Source organism: Podarcis tiliguerta (assembly GCF_965153285.1).
Source record: "Podarcis tiliguerta genome assembly, chromosome: 5".
Taxonomy (NCBI): domain Eukaryota; kingdom Metazoa; phylum Chordata; class Lepidosauria; order Squamata; family Lacertidae; genus Podarcis; species Podarcis tiliguerta.
Window position 1 is genome coordinate 53,619,942 of NC_139538.1, and position 18,766 is coordinate 53,638,707.

General features: G+C 40.6%; 1 protein-coding gene across 1 annotated transcript in view; it reads left to right on the forward strand.

Annotated features, from left to right (window-relative positions):
• Positions 1-18,766, forward strand: part of LOC310677864 (scavenger receptor cysteine-rich domain-containing protein DMBT1-like) — a 53,359-nt gene that overhangs the window by 17,380 nt on the left and 17,213 nt on the right. Inside the window, exons 20-30 of the mRNA XM_083441046.1 lie at positions 390-701; positions 1,231-1,254; positions 1,515-1,550; positions 2,857-2,880; positions 3,156-3,194; positions 3,760-4,071; positions 4,601-4,624; positions 4,885-4,920; positions 5,720-5,898; positions 6,853-7,244; positions 8,478-8,749. Of these exons, the coding sequence (XP_083297172.1) occupies positions 390-701; positions 1,231-1,254; positions 1,515-1,550; positions 2,857-2,880; positions 3,156-3,194; positions 3,760-4,071; positions 4,601-4,624; positions 4,885-4,920; positions 5,720-5,898; positions 6,853-7,244; positions 8,478-8,749 (1,650 nt within the window). The remainder of the gene's footprint in view (positions 1-389; positions 702-1,230; positions 1,255-1,514; positions 1,551-2,856; positions 2,881-3,155; positions 3,195-3,759; positions 4,072-4,600; positions 4,625-4,884; positions 4,921-5,719; positions 5,899-6,852; positions 7,245-8,477; positions 8,750-18,766) is intronic.

Below are 18,766 nucleotides of genomic sequence, written 5' to 3' on the forward strand. Positions count from 1 at the left end.
ACACACGTGTTCGGACCACTGCAGTTCACAGCTCCATTCAAGGTCATGGAAAGTATGCTTGGCATGTTCAAGCAGAGAACTTTTTGTTCTGACAGGAATAATGTAACATTAACATTTCTTTTTGGGAGGGGTGTATATTTTGCACAATTGCAAGGAATCCCCTAACATACAACACATTTGTTTCTTTCAAGGCAATATAGAAGTGGGGAAATAAGTTTCATTAGTTATGAATGCAAAAGGCCTCCACAGCAACTACTCTCTTGATGAGCTGCACAAAGTCAACATGTTGAAATCCTGATGCCAGTAGAGTCTGATGCTTAGGTTAGGGATCGGGAGAACCTGAGTTTACAAGTCTTGCCTCTGTAAGAATGATATTTTCTTGTTCTAAGATGTTCCCATGAGACTGGTCGGGGGGAACAACATGTGTGAAGGACGCGTGGAACTCTACTACAGAGGAAGCTGGGGGACAGTCTGTGATGATGGCTGGGACTTAAATGACGCGCAGGTTGTCTGCAGAAAGCTTGGATGTGGATTGGCTTTGTCAGCACCAGGAAGTGCCCGTTTTGGCCATGGCTCTGGCCAGATTCTCCTGGATGATGTAAACTGCAGAGGGAATGAACCTTCTCTGGAGCTGTGCTCCCATCGGGGCTGGGGAAGTCACAATTGTGGTCATCATGAAGACGCTGGTGTCATCTGCTCAGGTAACTTTCCGATCCTTTGTATTTAGTCTTCTAATATATTCCTAACAGTGGAGATCTCATTGCAGGAAGGCGAATGAATGGTGAAATGGTATAAAGTCTATTGGGTAAATTCTGTGGCCACATTTCGGCTTCCTATTGGCATTATTACCTATATATTTTTTATTAAAAAGCCTTAAAGGGGCATCTGTGCAATATTCTCCACTCCTCCCAAGATGCAGGTGAATTCTGTAGAAAGAGGCAAATAACCTGTTGTGGTGACATCCCTCCAGTTTCAACAGGAAAGCAAGGCATGAATGTCAGTTGCTCAGGTCAAGGAAAGATCCTATGTTGCCATGCGGATGGAAGGAGGCAGGATTCATTGCAGTGCCTTTATCCTTACAGAGAATCAGCACTGGAAATCTGTTCTGCTGGATTGTAACAAAATAGATGCAGAATATCAACCAGCAGATGTCACTATTTTATGTACATCAAGGGTCTTTTTCTTAATATTTATGCTGGCTGAATATTTTTATTATTTGTTTATCCACAGCTTCCGGACGACCTAACACAACAGGTACATTTTATTTCTTATTTGTCTGCTGATTCTCTCAGCATTTGAGGGCAACTTTTTATTGATGCTCCTTCTTTCAAATCATGGCTTCCATTTTTATCTTTGTTTATAACCAAAGCCTAATGTTAAACTGATCATGTATGATGAAAATATTGCCCTTCTCAGAATTGGTGGGGCAAATTCAACCTCATGCCTACACTTTTAGATTGTGCAGAATTTAAATGCGTATAGATTTCACTTTAGTCATGCTTTTGTTTCTGCAGCTCTTCCTACAAGTCCCACAGAACTTATATCCAGAAGTAAGTTCAAAGTTCTCCATAAGATATACTTTTGAAAATCGGGGAGAATGAGTAAGAAGCTCGGAATGAAATCAAAGCCTTGAAAGTTTGTTTTAAAAAGGAACTAGTTCAGTTCAAGTTTACCTCTTTTAGCCATTTAGGTCATGTTCAGTTCACGGTTCAGTTCTAGTACATCCCAAATATCCTTTCCAGTTTGTTTTCAGCATCCAGAATGTTATAACTTGCTCCTGTATAATATCTACTTAAGAAGACTAAAATATAATACTTAAGTTTGGAGGCAAAAAGATTATATAGAATTAAAAAAAGACAAATGAAAGAATGAACCTAAAGATGAACTAAAAATCGCTTAATGTTCTACCCCCAAAATGAACTTAATCACAATCAGTTCATCCTGCAATTATAGGAACTGCTTTCAGGTGTAGTTCAAAGATTTGTGAATTCTGTGAATTTCGTGAACTAGATCATTCTAAATACTGAGTCAAATGCAGTCTACCTAACCAGTCTGAATAAAATGTCTGACGCTTACAGAGATGTAATTGTATTTAAGATAAATCTTCTGTCACATGTACAGGGTGGACACAGGTAAGGAAGTCACAGGCAACCCTTCTTCTTTGCAAAGTACCTTAGGAGGAGGGGATGTGCAAAGAGGAAGGGATGGAAGGGAAAGGATGGGAACACTTCAGCCTTCACTGCCCAGTTGCTCTTCTTCTGAAATTTTCTGTTCCCTTAGAGTGTTTGAGACTCAGGGATACCTTTCAAAAGCGGCTGTGAAACCAGGTTTATGGGGAAATCATCTAAAGGAGGGGGAACAACTGGCAGAGGATAGTTTGAGCATTTTGCTCAGTTCTGTCCCTTCTCTGATGCAATTAAATACTCCTGAGAGCACTTTCAAAGGGAGATTGAGTCAGCAGGGGCTTTGGATGCAGCTTCTCATTCCTATTGGCATTATTACATATATATTTTTTATTTAAATATGCAATATTCTCCACTCCTCCCAAGATGGAGGTGCATTCTGTAAAAAGAGTCAAATAACTTGTTGTGGTGACATGTGGTGAGTATCAGTTGCTCTGGTCAAGTAAAGATCCCATGTTGCCATGCGGATGGAAGGAGGCAGGATTAATTGCAATGCCTTTATTCTTACAGAGAACCAGCACTGCGTGCGGTTATTCTGGGTATGTGTTCTGCTGGATTGTAACAAAATAGATGCAGAATATCAACCAGTAGATGTCACTATCTTATGCACATCAAGGGTTTTTTTCTTAATATTTATGCTAGCTGAGTATTTTTATTATTTGTTTATCCACAGCTTCCGTAGGACCTCATACACCAGGTACCTTTTATTTCTTATTTGCCTAATTCATTCAACATTTAAGGAAAAGTTTTTTTAAGATGTAGATTCTTCCAGATCACAGCTTCCATTTTTATCTTTGGAAATGAACAAAGTGCTAAACAGGCTCATTGCACCATGTATGGTGGTAATATTGACCTGCTCGTCATTGGTTTGGCCCAAGTGACGGTACAGAAGTAAACCTCATGCCTACAGTTTTAGATGGTGCAGAATTTAAATGTCAAAATATCTCACTTTTGTCATGTTTGTTTCTGCAGAAATCGTTCCTACAAATGAACCAACAGTTTCACCCAGAGGTAATTTCAGTGTTCACCATAAGATAGGCCTGTGAAAATTGGGGAGAATGAGCAAGAACGTTGGAGTCAAATCAAATGGTTGAAATTTCCTTTAAGAAAGGAACCAGCTTAAGTTTAAGTTCAGCATGACCCAAAAGGAACTCGTTCCGGTTCACGTTGCTTCCTTTACAAAACACACGTGTTTGGTCCACAGCAGTTCACAGCTCCATTCAAGGTCATGGAAAGTATGCTTGGCAAGTTCAAGCAGAGAACGTTTTGTTCTGACAGGAATAATGTAACATTAACATTTCTTTTTGGGAGGGGAGTATATTTTGCACAATTGCAAGGAATCCCCTAACATAGAACGCATTTGTTTTTTCAAGGCAATATAGAACTGCGGAGATATGTTAAGTTTCATTAGTTATGAATGCAAAAAGCCTCCACAGCAACTACTCTCTTGATGAGCTGCACAAAGTCAACATGTTGAAATCCTGATGCCAGTAGAGTCTGATGCTTAGGTTAGGGATGGGGAGAACCTGAGTTTACAAGTCTTGCCTATGTAAGAATGATATTTTCTTGTTCTAAGATGTTCCCATGAGACTGGTCGGGGGGAACAACATGTGTGAAGGACGCGTGGAACTCTACTACAGAGGAAGCTGGGGGACAGTCTGTGATGATGGCTGGGACTTAAATGACGCACAGGTTGTCTGCAGAAAGCTTGGATGTGGATTGGCTTTGTCAGCACCAGGAAGTGCCCGTTTTGGCCATGGCTCTGGCCAGATTCTCCTGGATGATGTAAACTGCAGAGGGAATGAACCTTCTCTGGAGCTGTGCTCCCATCGGGGCTGGGGAAGTCACAATTGTGGTCATCATGAAGACGCTGGTGTCATCTGCTCAGGTAACTTTCCGATCCTTTGTATTTAGTCTTCTAATATATTCCTAACAGTGGAGATCTCATTGCAGGAAGGCGAATGAACGGTGAAATGGTATAAAGTCTATTGGGTAAATTCTGTGGCCACATTTCGGCTTCCTATTGGCATTATTACCTATATATTTTTTATTAAAAAGCCTTAAAGGGGCATCTGTGCAATATTCTCCGCTCCTCCCAAGAGGGATATGCAAGCTGTAGAAAGAGGCAAATAACCTGTTGTGGTGACATCCCTCCAGTTTCAACAGGAAAGCAAGGCATGAATGTCAGTTGCTCAGGTCAAGGAAAGATCCTATGTTGCCATGCGGATGGAAGGAGGCAGGATTCATTGCAGTGCCTTTATCCTTACAGAGAATCAGCACTGGAAATCTGTTCTGCTGGATTGTAACAAAATAGATGCAGAATATCAACCAGCAGATGTCACTATTTTATGTACATCAAGGGTCTTTTTCTTAATATTTATGCTGGCTGAATATTTTTATTATTTGTTTATCCACAGCTTCCGGACGACCTAATACAACAGGTACATTTTATTTCTTATTTGTCTGATTCTCTCAGCATTTGAGGGCAAATTTTTTTATTGATGCTCCTTCTTTCAAATCATGGCTTCCATTTTTATCTTTGTTTATAACCAAAGCCTAATGTTAAATTGACCATGTATGATGAAAATATTGCCCTTCTCAGAATTTTGTGGGGCAAAGTCAACCTCATGCCTACACTTTTAGATTGTGCAGAATTTAAATGCATATAAATTTCACTTTAGTCATGCTTTTGTTTCTGCAGCTATTCCTACAAGTTCTACAGCAGTTAAATCCAGAAGTAAGTTCAAAGTTCTCCATAAGATATACTTTTGAAAATCGGGGAGAATGAGTAAGAAGCTTGGAATCAAATCAAAGCCTTGAAACTTAATCACATTCAGTTCAGCCTGCAATTATAGGAACTGCTTTCAGGTGTAGTTCAAAGATTTTGAATTCTGTGAATTTCGTAAACTAGTTCATTCCAAACACTGAGTCAAATGCAATCTACCTAACTAATCTCAATACAATGTCTGACGCTTACGGAGATGTAATTGTGTTTAAGATAAATCTTCTGTCACAGGTACAGTGTGGGCACAGGTAAGGAAGTCACAGGCAACCCTTCTTCTTTGCAAAGTGCTTTAGGAGGAGGGGATGTGCAAAGAGGAAGGGATGGAAGGGAAGGGAACAAATCAACCTTCACTGCCCAGTTGCTTTTCTTCTGAAATTTTCCGCTTTCGCACGGTGTTTGAGACTCAGGGATACCTTTCAACAGTGGCTGTGAAACTAAGTAGATGGGAAAATCATCTAAAAGAGGGAAACAAGTGGCAGAGGAAAGTTTGAGCATTCTGCTCAATTCTGTCCCTTCTCTGATGCAATTAAACACATCCTGAGAGGACTTTCTAAGGGAGATTAAGTCAGCAGGTGGTTTGGATGCAGCTGCAGAATGGCATAATGGGGTTGGGGGGTTGGATTGAACTGGAACTCCATGCAAGACACTTGTGGGAAGAGGCTGGCCCCATGCAAGATCCAGCAACTACATTTAACAAAAGTGTGTTTGCATTTTACATAATTCAATGCTGTTTCTACGTGCTATCGTTTAGCCCTTTCATGTTCTGGAGAATACATGGTTGCACGCATCAGCAAAGCGTATCTCCGGTTGCTGGGTTATAATGAATGGAGTCTGTACCTGAATTCTTCAGACTCTTTCTGCGCACCTCAGATTACACAGTACTACGTGGTCTTCAATATACCATTCAGTGGGTGTGGCACAGTAAGACAGGTAAGAAAAAGAGCTTTAAAAACCAAATCTACATTCTGCCATTATCTGTGTAAGCTTTGTAAACTCGCTGTTTTAAAAATGGGGAAAGTATTCTATCTTTTGGTGCAGCAAACACTAATATTTTGGGAACCTTTAGGAAATCCACACTGCTTCTTTTCTACCCTGCCATGGATCCAGATTCCTCCTCTTTCTTTTACTATGTTTAGAAGAAATATCAGAATTGACCTTGAGCCATGTGATCACTACTTAAAGTTAGTCTTAACTGGGATTTGAGACTACAATTCCAGATTAGTTTCGGAGCCCAGGATAAAGAGAAAATGCCAGCAATTTGCCATACCATTTAAAGCAGGCGGTATTGCAGGTAAATTCTGACATTTCTCTTAATCATAGAAAAAGCAGGGGTGGGGAATTTGCTCCAGAAAGATAAAGTGATGTGAGGAGGAAAGAAGCATATGTTCCTGAAATTGTCTCCCAAATTTAGTAAGCCAGCTAATTCTGGCCCTTTGAATATTTTGCATTTTAAAAAGTGTATATGTATAGTCCATTTTTTTTTGTCTCGAATTTCTTCTCTTTTGAGCACAAAACTCATAGTTTAAAAGAAAGAAAAAAGAATTTAAAAACTCTTAAAGAAATCCAACACGTTGAAAGTCAGGTGTCATCTCAACATTAATTACCTTTAAAAAAAAGAAAAGAAGAAATGTTGTAATATTTTTGCCTGTTTCTACATATGTGTTTCTAGTCTCAGCTTCTTAAAGTATCTTACATTTCTTATTTTTCTCCTACCTTTTCCAAAAAAATTAAAATAAAATTTCTGAACATACAAGGTGACTTTCATAATTGTATGTCTGGAATGTCAGGACATTTTAAAGTGATTAAGTACAGAGGGTGTTTTATAAATGGTGGTTACTGATTTATGCATATTGTTGACATATCTCGTTTCCCCCTGTCCTTTAGCAGGCAAATAATGACACCATCATCTATTCCAACATAATCAAGACATCAGCTTCTGGTTATATCATTACAAGAAATAGTAACTTTCAGTTTCACATCATGTGTGAAATGAACAAGACTGCTATTGTAGAGACAATTTTTGTTGCTCGTAATTCCACTGACATTACTGAACTAGGACATGGCAGTTACAATGTGACACTTGCCTTCTTTGATTCGCGGTCTTTCAACTATCAAGTTCGCTCTTCTCCATACTTTGTGTCACTCAATCAAGCGCTCTACCTCCAAGCTACTCTCCACAGTTCTGATACAAACTTAGTACTATTTCTGGATACATGTGAAGCATCTCCAAACTCTGGTGACTTCACAACTCTGACCTATGACTTATGGAGGAGTGGGTGAGTATGTTTTAGATAAAAATGTTTAGATACAAACCTAGAAGAAACACTTGCCTTTTGGCTTATAAAGCAGCAGATTTAAGGCTAAACATGCACTCTTATTCACATTATGTAGAGTAAACCATACAGAGCTCAAATGGATTTCTGAGTAGGCACGCATAGGAATGCACTTAAATGTTTATTTTTGTTATGGACAAGAGGAGTTGCTATTCTCTCAAACTTGAACATTAGCACACATTTTAATTCTGACATAATACTTCTTAAGAAAATCTAGAAAGAACCCACTATGCTACCTAAAAATATTTGCTACTGAATGGAATAATAAAGATGGATGTTTGCTGCTATTTTGTGTCATCATCCAAATTTTCTCATACAAAAGCAAGGCAAAAGTATACTTTGTACTGGACTGAGCAAAGTGTTTTTGTTTTTGTTGCATACACATGATGTCCCTGTTAGATGTCTTTTTTGGTTGAGACTAAATTCTATCAAAGAAAATTAAACTATATCTATTTAGAACATTCAAAAATCTGTTCTGACTGACAGCCATAATCCCACTGTCGTCCTCCAGACACTGTACCACTTCCACTGCATTCTCCAACTGGGCTTGTGGAGTTGCCCCTACCCATTTAGAACATAAGAATATATGATAAGCCCTGCTGGATCAGACCAAAGGTCCATCTAGTCTAGTATCTTTTTCTCCAGTGGTCAACCAGATGCCTTTGAGAAGACTGCACACAGGGCCTGATTGTCACAGCACTCTCCCCACATGAGATTCCCTGCAACTCTCATTCAGAAACTTAACTGCCTTCAACAGTGGAGGTCAAAGGACATCCATCAGTGCTCATACCTCCATGAATTCGTTTAATCCCCATCCAAGTTGGTAGTCATCATCAGCATCTTGTGGGGGTGACTTCCAAAGTTTAACTATCAGCTGTGCTGTGTGAATAAGCACTTTCCCTTGTCTTGATTTCCCCCCAACATTCATCTTCATTGGGTGGTCCTGAGTTTTAGTATCTTGAGAGACTGCTTTCATATACACTGAATTTGTCTTCTATTTTGCTCTCTGAAATCCACCTCCCACTTACTGAAGTTTCTTCCCATTCTTCCCCAACATGGTTCTTCATCTCCAGAGATAACATGCTTCAGAACTCCAGAAATGACTCCTATTAGCATTCTAAGTAAAGGATTCCTCTAAAGTCATTATCTAAACAAACCTGGTTCTTTTATTTTCAGATGTCCACGAGACTCTACCTTCAGACATCTGGGAAATCCAAGGAGAAACGAAGTTCGTTTCATGTTCAGCTCCTTTAAGTTTCTTAACTATCACAATGAAGTTTATTTGCGGTGCAAACTAGTAGTGTGTAAGGCATATGATTACTCATCCCGATGCTACCAAGGATGTTTAACTAGAAAGAAGAGGGATGCAGATGAACTTCAGGAGAAGGTTGATGTGGTTGTAGGACCAATCAAGCTTCAAAAAGAAGCTAAGGAAGACAAAAAGCAGGGTAACTTTTACTTATGATTCCTTTTCTTGTTACAGTGGTGATTCTCAACATATATTCTGAAGTAGCCCAAAGAATACAATTTTTTACTATTTTGCTAAACTGTATTTAAACCAATATTCCGATTTTGCTTGGCAAAAGCATAGTAACATCACACAATAAAACCTCATTCTACATGGCTTCCCCTGTTAAGGTCACGTTCCTTAATGGGCAACTTTCTTGGAGTTCTATGCCAGGAGTGACTAGAGAGTCAGATGCAGAAGTGGACAGAGTGAAGAATTTGAGTCTTATATTTATGTAGTATGTTACATTACAGCCCCACAAAAGTCAGATGTTTCTATACAGACGCACAGACAGTAGTGGCCCATGTGACAACGTAGGTTGGGCATCTCTGCTCTCCAGGTTCCAAATACAGCATGCTGCTAGCACTTACCGGGGGTAGAAGGGGTGTGAGGACCTTGGAGCTGTCACACTGTGCAGTGCAGCAGAGCCAATTTGATACTCTTGCTATTGTGTGCCTGCCCAGCACTGGGATCCCCATACCTTGCACTTCCAGGCAATCAATATGTATTGTTGCAGTTCAAGGACACAATACAGCCAGGCATCAACAGCAGAGAAGGATGCGGAGTAGAGTCCATGAATGTTGTGACCTGGGAAGGCCCTAGATCTTTAAGAGGGCTGAAAGTGGAAGTCTAAATCCTTTGGAAGACGCTATAACATACTGGTCTATACAACTCTGGACTTTATTGATCTTCTGCATCCTTAGATTAATGTTTGTATGTGGTTCAAGATCTCATTTTAACTATTACCTCAGATGCAAATACAATGGGGGTGGGAAATATGTCTCCCTGTGTTATATTGTCCCTTAAATAATGGGGTCTAAATTCAGTTCAATTGAAGTAAACTGGGTATTGCAAATTACAGCTCTTAAACATTCAGGTAAGTTACATGCACCTTCATCAACTGATGACTTGCAGATTAGTAGTTGAAAAGTATTGTTTTGAGAAAAATTATGTCTGAGATAATAGGCACAATGAGAACTCCATAGTTTCCTCTGAGAGAAGTGAATCACACCTGAGCAAGTTCATTGTATCTTAAGGACGTAGGAAGTTGTCATATTTAAAGTCAGTTGGTCAGTCTAGCTCAGAGTTCCTTAGAGCAACAGGCAGTCACATTTCAGGGTTTTAGATAGAGTTCTTCTCTAGCCCTACTGGGAGAAAGCAGAAACTGGACCTGGTACCTTCTTGCCTTCAAAGCAGCAGTTGTCATCCCATGATGAACATGCAGGGGCAAAGTTGTCCTTAAACTAGGTGATTGAAGGACATCTCTTACAAAAATAACAGACATATATGTTGATAATTGTATAGAATGTTTTACTGGGATCATTTGGTGGAGGGCAGATCAGAAATCTGATGAATAATTGGATTAACAAGTTGTTCTATACTGTGTTTCTCATTTACAGAACTGGCTTAGAGCGCAAGTCTAGAAAAGGATAAAGCTGGCATCCTACTTACTCTTACTACTGTACTTTTGGCAGCCACGGTCTCCATCTGGCTTTCTTATAAGCAGCAAACTGAAACCAACTGATTCCAATGCATCACCAATGTAAAAATTAAGCACTTTCTGCACACACAAAAACTCTGTTTCTATTTCTAAAAGTAATCAGTTTCTTCTAAGAAAGTGGTTCATAATCTAACAAACCTACAGACAGACACATTTACATTTTAGCACAAGCAAGAACTCAGTTAAGTCCAAATATTGGGATTTAATATTCATACTGATCAAGAACATTAGTTATACCCAGCTGCTTTTACTTAATGTCATTGCGGAAAGGATCTCATTCTCCTTTTAATTCCCTCCCCTTCTATTGTCTATGGTTATATCATTTAAATCAAAGTCCCAGATCCTATGTATACCAGTTATGATAATAACCTTTCTATGCATAAACATTACAGTTGGAAACCTTATATGTCAGACGTGAATAGTGACTATATTTCATGAAGGATTTGTCAGAGTCTTTAATGAAAATTTATGCCAAATTTATTTTGCTTCCAACTACTTTCCAATAAAATCCCTGCAAGTTGCCATTGTGCATTTTTCTTCATTGACTCACAAGCAAACATAAATTTATTTGTATGGTTCAAAGGAAATACATGATTGGCGTGAAGTGCCTAGGGACAACAGTGAAGTTTGGTCCACATTTGAATTTTGCAATGCAGTTCTCCAGTCCAGTAATGTGCACACTAGGGTGAAGTGGGGAAATGGCCTTGGGAAAATGTCCATTTCAGGCAAAATTGCATCCACAAATGTGTACAGTAGGAGCAATTTGCACTAAAATGTTGGTGAATTTGTTGTTTTAAAAATTGCAAACTGGTGTAGAAATGTAGTAAACAGAACTGAAGACTTGAAAAAATAGAAAATTATTATTATTAATAATAATAATAATAATAAAGCTCCCAACAGAATATAAAAACACGATAAAACTTCATCACAAACTTCCCTAGACAGATATCTTCTAAAAGTCACCTAGTTGTTTATTTCCTTGACATCTGATGGGAGGGCATTCCACAGGGTGGGCGCCACTACCAAAAAGGCCCTCTGCCTGGTTCCCTGTAGCTTCACTTCTCACAGTGAGGGAACCGCCAAAAGGCCCTCGGAGCTGGACCTCAGTGTCTGGGCAGAACGATGGGGGTGGAGACGCTTCTTCAGGTATACTGGACCGAGGCCGTTTAGGGCTTTAAAGGTCAGCACCAACACTTCGAATTGTGCTCAGATACATACTGGGAGCCAATGTAGGTCTTTCAGGACCGGTGTTATATGGTCTCGGGGTCCACTTTCCCACCACCACTAAACAGGAGCCTGTTCTCAATGCATTGCTCCAGTCTCCTCCCTTGTACTATGTTTGTCTTACTCAGCTCCAAACCACACAGAAGCCATACTTCCTCCAACTAATTCCATACGAGCAGAAAACATGAATTCATGCTCTTCGAGGTAGGTGTCATTACTACAGAAAAGTTATCTGGCCCATAATTTCCTGATAGTTCACCTTTGCATTACCATACTTTCAGGGTGGATCTGCACCCAAATTAAAACACATCCAATGCACTTTTCAAGCACATGACATTTTCATGCATTCACACATTGTTCACTGCTACACTGCATCATAGGATGTGTTGTAGTGCACATGTTGATACTCACAACCTAATTGCGCGACAAGGCCCAGGTGCACCCCCCCCCTAGAAATAATAAAAACACATTGACACAGAATTTTAGTTGAAAGGTTAATGGGCAAAATTTAGGCCACAACTTCATTGATTACAGAAATGTAAGTGGTATTGGCTTAGGCATTGGCAATAACTATAACTGACTTCCTTCAGGAAGTCTGAAAAGGGAGGTCTGTCGATGGTGACCAACTGAAGCTCACCCCAGAGTTCCTGTAGGGTCCTGGCATGGCTCTAGCCCCTCAAGTGGAGTTTGGACAAGATCCAGACCCACAGATTTCTCTAACGGAATACCCTTGTACCTGGAGGGGCAGGTGATGGCCTCCCCTTCCCTCCCCCACATCATAATAAGCCAAGGCCGAACCGCCACATGAGCCCCACAAAGAAGTGGGTCTCTGACGCACTGTTTGGCGGCATGAAGCGAGATGAAGCCCTGACAACACGACACTGCCTTTTAAAGGCCCCCACAATCACACCACCACTCTCTAATTGGCCAACAGGCTGGTGGCACGATCCATCACCAGCCACTTGTGATCAGAAATATAGTACATCTGGCTAGATATACTTAATTCTTAACTATTATGGTTTAGAGAGATTATCCAACATCTTTTTGTCTGTCTTTTTCTCTGTCATTCTGGGGCTGTCATTTTTGGAAGTGGAGAAACAAATGAAGTTTTTAGATCAGATGTTTATAAACCCAAAGCCAGACACTGCTTTAGATTCACATTAATAGCTCTGCATCACTTAGTACTGAGTTTCTGCCCTAGATAAATGGGTTTCCTGCCCTAGATAAATGGGTTCAGCGTTCAAATTTGTAAAACAACAATTCAGGCACTTTGTTGGCATGAATTTGAACTCTGTAGGCACACTGAAGACAATTTCCAAATATTGTTATTGTCCCCAGTTCAATAGCTGTCAAAGCAACTCAGATATGTCCTTACTATTAACATAATTTTGACAAGCAAAATTCACAACGCAAACACAAGAAAATACTCCAGTACATTCTTTTGACTTTTCTTCCTGGTAACAGAAGTTCAAATTCCATAGCATAGCTTTATGCTTCTAAATGCAACACAAAATTTTGTTACACATAATTCTGGTGGGAACAAATAATTTCAATGTGATCTTTTTCAACATGAAAATGTCAATCAATCCAGTTTAAATTCCTTTCAAGTTTCGGAAACTGATATAATCTGCGGTCTGAAGCAACTTTGAGAATGACAGAAGCAAACCTAAGCATCCTTTCTCTTCCACACACCTTGTTTTCTTCAGTACCTATAGGGTGGTATTTTACGAACTCATCCTGTCAGCGTGAGTGCAATGGGATTTCCCCTGAGCCTTCCCCAAATCTGTCCCAGAGGATTGGAGGAACCCCTAGAATAGATTTCGGGAACACATGGGGGAAGAAGAAGGGGGCTAATTGTGCTAACAGCAATCCTTATGTTGATGGAACCCTGCCTTAGGGCTGAATTGGATACAACCCTTTATATTCATTAATGGCAAGTGGTCAACTCATAGAATAGTCTTGATCATTTTTTATTATTAGTTGATTCCATTCATTCTGAAGTGTTACCCAATTTCACTGTATTTTCAGGATCTTCTACTGCACTGTTTAGAAGTCCCCAACCATGTGCACATATGCAATGGTACCTTGGTTTAAGAACAGCTTAGTTTATGAACAACTTGGATTAAGAACACTGCAAACTAGGAAGTAGGCGTTTTGGTTTGTGAACTTTGCCTTGGAACATGTTCCACATCCTGTTGAGTGTGTTCCATTTGTAAATTGAGTCCCCCATTGCTATGGGAAAGCATGCCTTGGTTTAAGAATGGATTAAGTTCATAAACCAAGGTACCACTGTACCTGCAATTTGGACTAACACTTCATGTACCTGATGATAATATATTAGTCTTGAAGCTGCCACAAGACTCTTTGTTTGTTTTCGGAACTGAATTATATAGTAATTCTACTTGTAGTAAAGTTAGTATATTTCTGAAAGCCATTCCTTGGTCAAGTAAGGAAGTGAAGCCTTGTGGGACACCAACAAGCCACAAGGACCCTGGGAAAGGAATCCTGTTGCTTTAACCCTAGACTAACAGGCGTCTAAAAGGAGCAGTTATGGTGGGAGAGGAACTGATTTACTGAAGGATCTAACACCTGGGTCCTACGCTATTCACATTTTCTCACTGATGTTATCTCCTAAGTGGCTACAACTGCATACCATCAAGGAAGGGAGGATACCCCTTGATCTGGCTCTGGGTTCTTAATTGCTCCAGCTGCCAAGTGTTAGATTGATTAATCAGCAAGTTAGTCATTGGTGAATTTGAAAATAATCAAAAGTTATGATTGGTCTTGGGGTTCCGTTCCCACGTGTGTAGTGGGGATAAGAGACTGGAGAAATGAATGGTCAAATGCGCTTTGCAAATCCGCACTGAGCCCGGCTAGAAGCTACACCTAATTAGCCGACAATCACATCCCATTGTGATGGAGAATTGCTGTTCTTTTCATCCACGGACTTAAAGACTTTTTCTATCCTAACCTACAAGTGTGTGCTGTAAGTAGAGAGTTAGTTATATTTTACAATGTTCTTATTTTGTTTCTGTAACCCTCAAGTGATGTGCCTGCAAGTCTGCATGTGTTCTTATGTTCTTCTTTTTTAAAATAAATCTTTTAAGAAAAGAAACTGTTTAGTTGTGTGCCTTTCTGGGAATTAGCTAATCCTTGCCTTACGTTTGGTTACGCCTACTGTATGTATTTTTGCCTGTAGTTATACGCTGCAGGGTTTGGGGGAACCAGTACTAAATTGAGGCTCAGCCTTTCCCCTTGGGGCTGTGGCTTGGAGTTCCCCGGGTTAAAGGGGTGGTGGCAGCTACCAGTATATTTTGTCCTGTCTTATAGAGACGTGACCCCCCCGCTTGCCTGGGCTGCTCAGGGATCCTGTCTGGCCGGAGAGCTGGGACGGGGTAGTGTGGCCGAGTGGTAGAGGGCAGGTGGATGGTTACGTTACCACACTACTCATTCCACTTTACTTCATATATATCCCTCTGAATTTTGCTTATTTTTTCTTATGTAATTATCCAGATTCTCTGTGTGCCTTTTATGCCTTGTTCTGTCCCCAGTAAGCACAAGACACTTTTGCCCAGTGGTGCTGTGCTCCATAGATTGCAGCAAAATACTGGGCAAGGTTTTGCCCAGTATATTGTTTATGTGGTGGGCTCATGGGGGGGGGGACTGCCCCATGAACTCTTGCAAAGAGGAGGGGAAAGCCTGTATAAGGCTGCTTCTCCTGGAACTCAGGGCCATTTTGCCTTGAGAACTTCCCACCCTCCCACCCTCCCACCCTCGGGTTACCCTTCACTGAGCAATTATGGGTCACTGATTGACAGGGCTGGAAAGTATTTTTTCCCTTCTCAACCTGATTGGCACTTGGCTGGCAGTTTCCCCCACTTTTCCTTCAGTGAAAGTATATTAGGCATACTTTCTTTGTTAGGCAAAGAACGTTGTTTGCATGAAGGCAGAAATGGCATTGGGTAAGATCAACATAGTATGGGGGGGCCCGTAGGGGGCCTGAGGGGAGGATTAACCACAGTGCTCCCAAGTTCAGTGTTGAGGTATTTGCTTAGCAGGAATCTGTACCCTGGAGTCTTTGCTTGGCTTGCACCACGGCAAGGTTCAACACTGGCTGACTCCCATGGAACAGGTTTGGGGTGGTCGAAACCTGGTGGATCCATTCCATCAACATGGGTCTTGTGGAATGTTGAAGTGATCTTGGGACCAAATGCCACACCAACCCTTACCCTGCTTGCTGTTGTCAATAAAGATTTAGCACAATTTTATCTAACCACTGTTGTACAGTGTTATTATTTTGCTCCTACCTCATCTGTCTCCTGAGAAATCTCTATGTGGGACAAGAAGCTACAGTTAGAACCGGATATGGAACAACTGATTGGTTCAAAATTGGGAAAGGAGTACGACAAGGCTGTATATTGTCTCCCTGTTTATTTAACTTATATGCAGAATTCATCATGCGAAAGGCTGGGCTGGATGAATCCCAAGCCAGAATTAAGATCGCCGGAAGAAATATCAACAACCTCAGATATGCAGATGACACAAACTTGATGGCAGAAAGTGAGGAGGAATTAGAGAACGTTTAATGAGGGTGAAAGAGGAGAGCGCAAAATATGGTCTGAAGCTCAACATCAAAAAAACGAAGATCATGGCCACTGGTCCCATCACCTCCTGGCAAACAGAAGGGGAAGAAATGGAGGCAGTGAGAGATTTTACTTTCTTGGGCTCCATGATCACTACAGATGGTGACAGCAGTCACGAAATTAAAAGACGCCTGCTCCTTGGGAGAAAGGCGATGGCAAACCTAGACAGCATCTTAAAAAGCAGAGACATCACCTTGCCAACAAAGGTCCATATAGTTAAAGCTATGGTTTTCTCAGTAGTGAGAGCTGGACCATAAAGAAGGCTGATTGCCGAAGAATTGATGCTTTTGAATTATGGTCCTGGAGGAGACTCTTGAGAGTCCCATGGACTGAAAGAAGATCAAACGTATCCATTCTTAAGTAAATCAGCCCTGAGTGCGAAAACAGGAGTGCCTGGCGTGCTCTGGTCCATGGGGTCATGAAGAGTCGGACACGACTAAACGACTAAACAACAACAACAACAAAATGGGTTACATAATGTGCCTGCCTGGGCAAGTCCTTTCATGTATATAGCAACAGTAATTAAGGTAAAGGTACCCCTGCCCGTACGGGCCAGTCTTGACAGACTCCAGGGTTGTGCGCCCATCTCACTCAAGAGGCCGGGGGCCAGCACTGTCTGGAGACACTTCCGGGTCACGTGGCCAGTGTGACATCGCTGCTCTGGTGAGCCAGAGCCGCACATGGAAACGCCGTTTACCTTCCCAGTGTAAGCGGTCCCTATTTATCTACTTGCACCCGGGAGTGCTTTCGAACTGCTAGGTTGGCAGGCGCTAGGACTGAACAACGGGAGCGCACCCCGCCACGGGGATTCGAACCGCCGACCTTTCGATCGGCAAGCCCTAGGCGCTGAGGCTTTTACCCACAGCGCCACCCGCGTCCCTAGCAACAGTAATTAGAGTGTGTTTAACAGCAAATTAAACTCTCCACTAACCAATACCAATGAACCAAAGGATATGGAATTCTACATAATAATGTATGAACCATAGGTATTGTAATAGTAGATGCAGTTGCACTGTGCTGTACAATAACTCCCATCAGAGTCTATCAAAGGCATTTTGCGTGTCACATGCCAACACCAATAAGGGACCACAGTAAGGTTTCATGAAAGTAATACATTCTGCCAATATTTGCATTGCATTCGATCCAAGTGATTATTATATTTTTGTTATCAGAATTGAACAAAGCATTCTGCATCTCTGGACCAGGAAACTAATTTTTAAAAACTTAGAACAACAAAGAGTACCATTACTGTAAGCAATCCCTTACCAGCATAAAACCACCTAAACTACTTCCTCTAACAAGAGATAAAGTAAATATATCAAATTGCATGGCACACCTCCTTTCAGATCTTATTTCTATATATTCTGGTGCATGTCTAATCAACCTAGAAACCAATTTGGCGAAAATGGATTCCTTGGTGATCTTTACTTTGTTGTTACTATTGCATGGAAGATGTCTAAGTGCATCAGGTAATATGTCTTAAATTATCAACATTCTTTCTCTTTTCTTTTTCTTGTTCTCCCTCTCTGTAAGACCTTACAAACTGTCAGTGAATGATGGGAAGAGCTTGTTGCAAGGGAACACATAAAGATGACATGGGTATTTATGGCTCCATCAAAACGCATAAGATGCTTTCAATTTTGGCATTGTGGGGGTCATTCTGGATTTGTCAAAATCCTGCCTGTTTCTGAAATATTAAGAAGTTGGGAAGATACTTAGGAAATCCAACAAGAAAAGGTGGAATTAGGAATTGAAAACACCCAAGTTCAGGATATTTCTTATTAAGAGGAACACATGGATATAATGGCTGGCAACATTATTCTATGCATGTTTACTATGATCAAAGGTAAACGGCGTTTCCATGCGCTCTGGTTTCTGTCACGGTGTTCCATTGTGCCAGAAGCGGTTTAATCATGCTGGTCGCATGACCTGTCTGTGGAAGCTGTCTGTGGACAAACACCGGCTCCCTCAGCCTGAAGCGAGATGAGTGCCGCGCCCAGTAGTTGCCTTTGACTGGACTTAACCATCCAGGGATCCTTTACTTTTACCTTTTACTATGATCAAAGAAGTATAATTTCCAGATAAGTGTATATACAAAGGCAGCTGTATATACAAGCGCTACTTTTAGTACACCATTGGGAATATTGGCTTTAGGGGTACAATGGGGAATAAACTCAATTCAGTTCATATTTTATGGTGAACTTACCTAATTTGGGCTTTCTGAAACGATATGCAAACTAAAACACAGCTTTCCTTCAAAATGTGTACTTTTCTAAAAAAATCAATGAAGAAATCTTTATGAAAATGCATATACTAAGGTAAATTAAGCACAAAATGCATATATTAGTGGAAATAACATATATAAATGCATTCTAGTAAGAAAAATGCAGATAGGTGTGCTTAATCTATGAGCATAGAGGAATGTATTTGAATATTCATGCTAGATAAACATTATTTCTTGTCATTTTCCATCAACAGCTTCCACAGGATCTGATATGCCAGGTACAATTTATTTTTTATTTATCAAATTCACACAGACATTTCAAACAGACTTATGGGGCAACCCATGATTAACATTTCACTTTGGTTA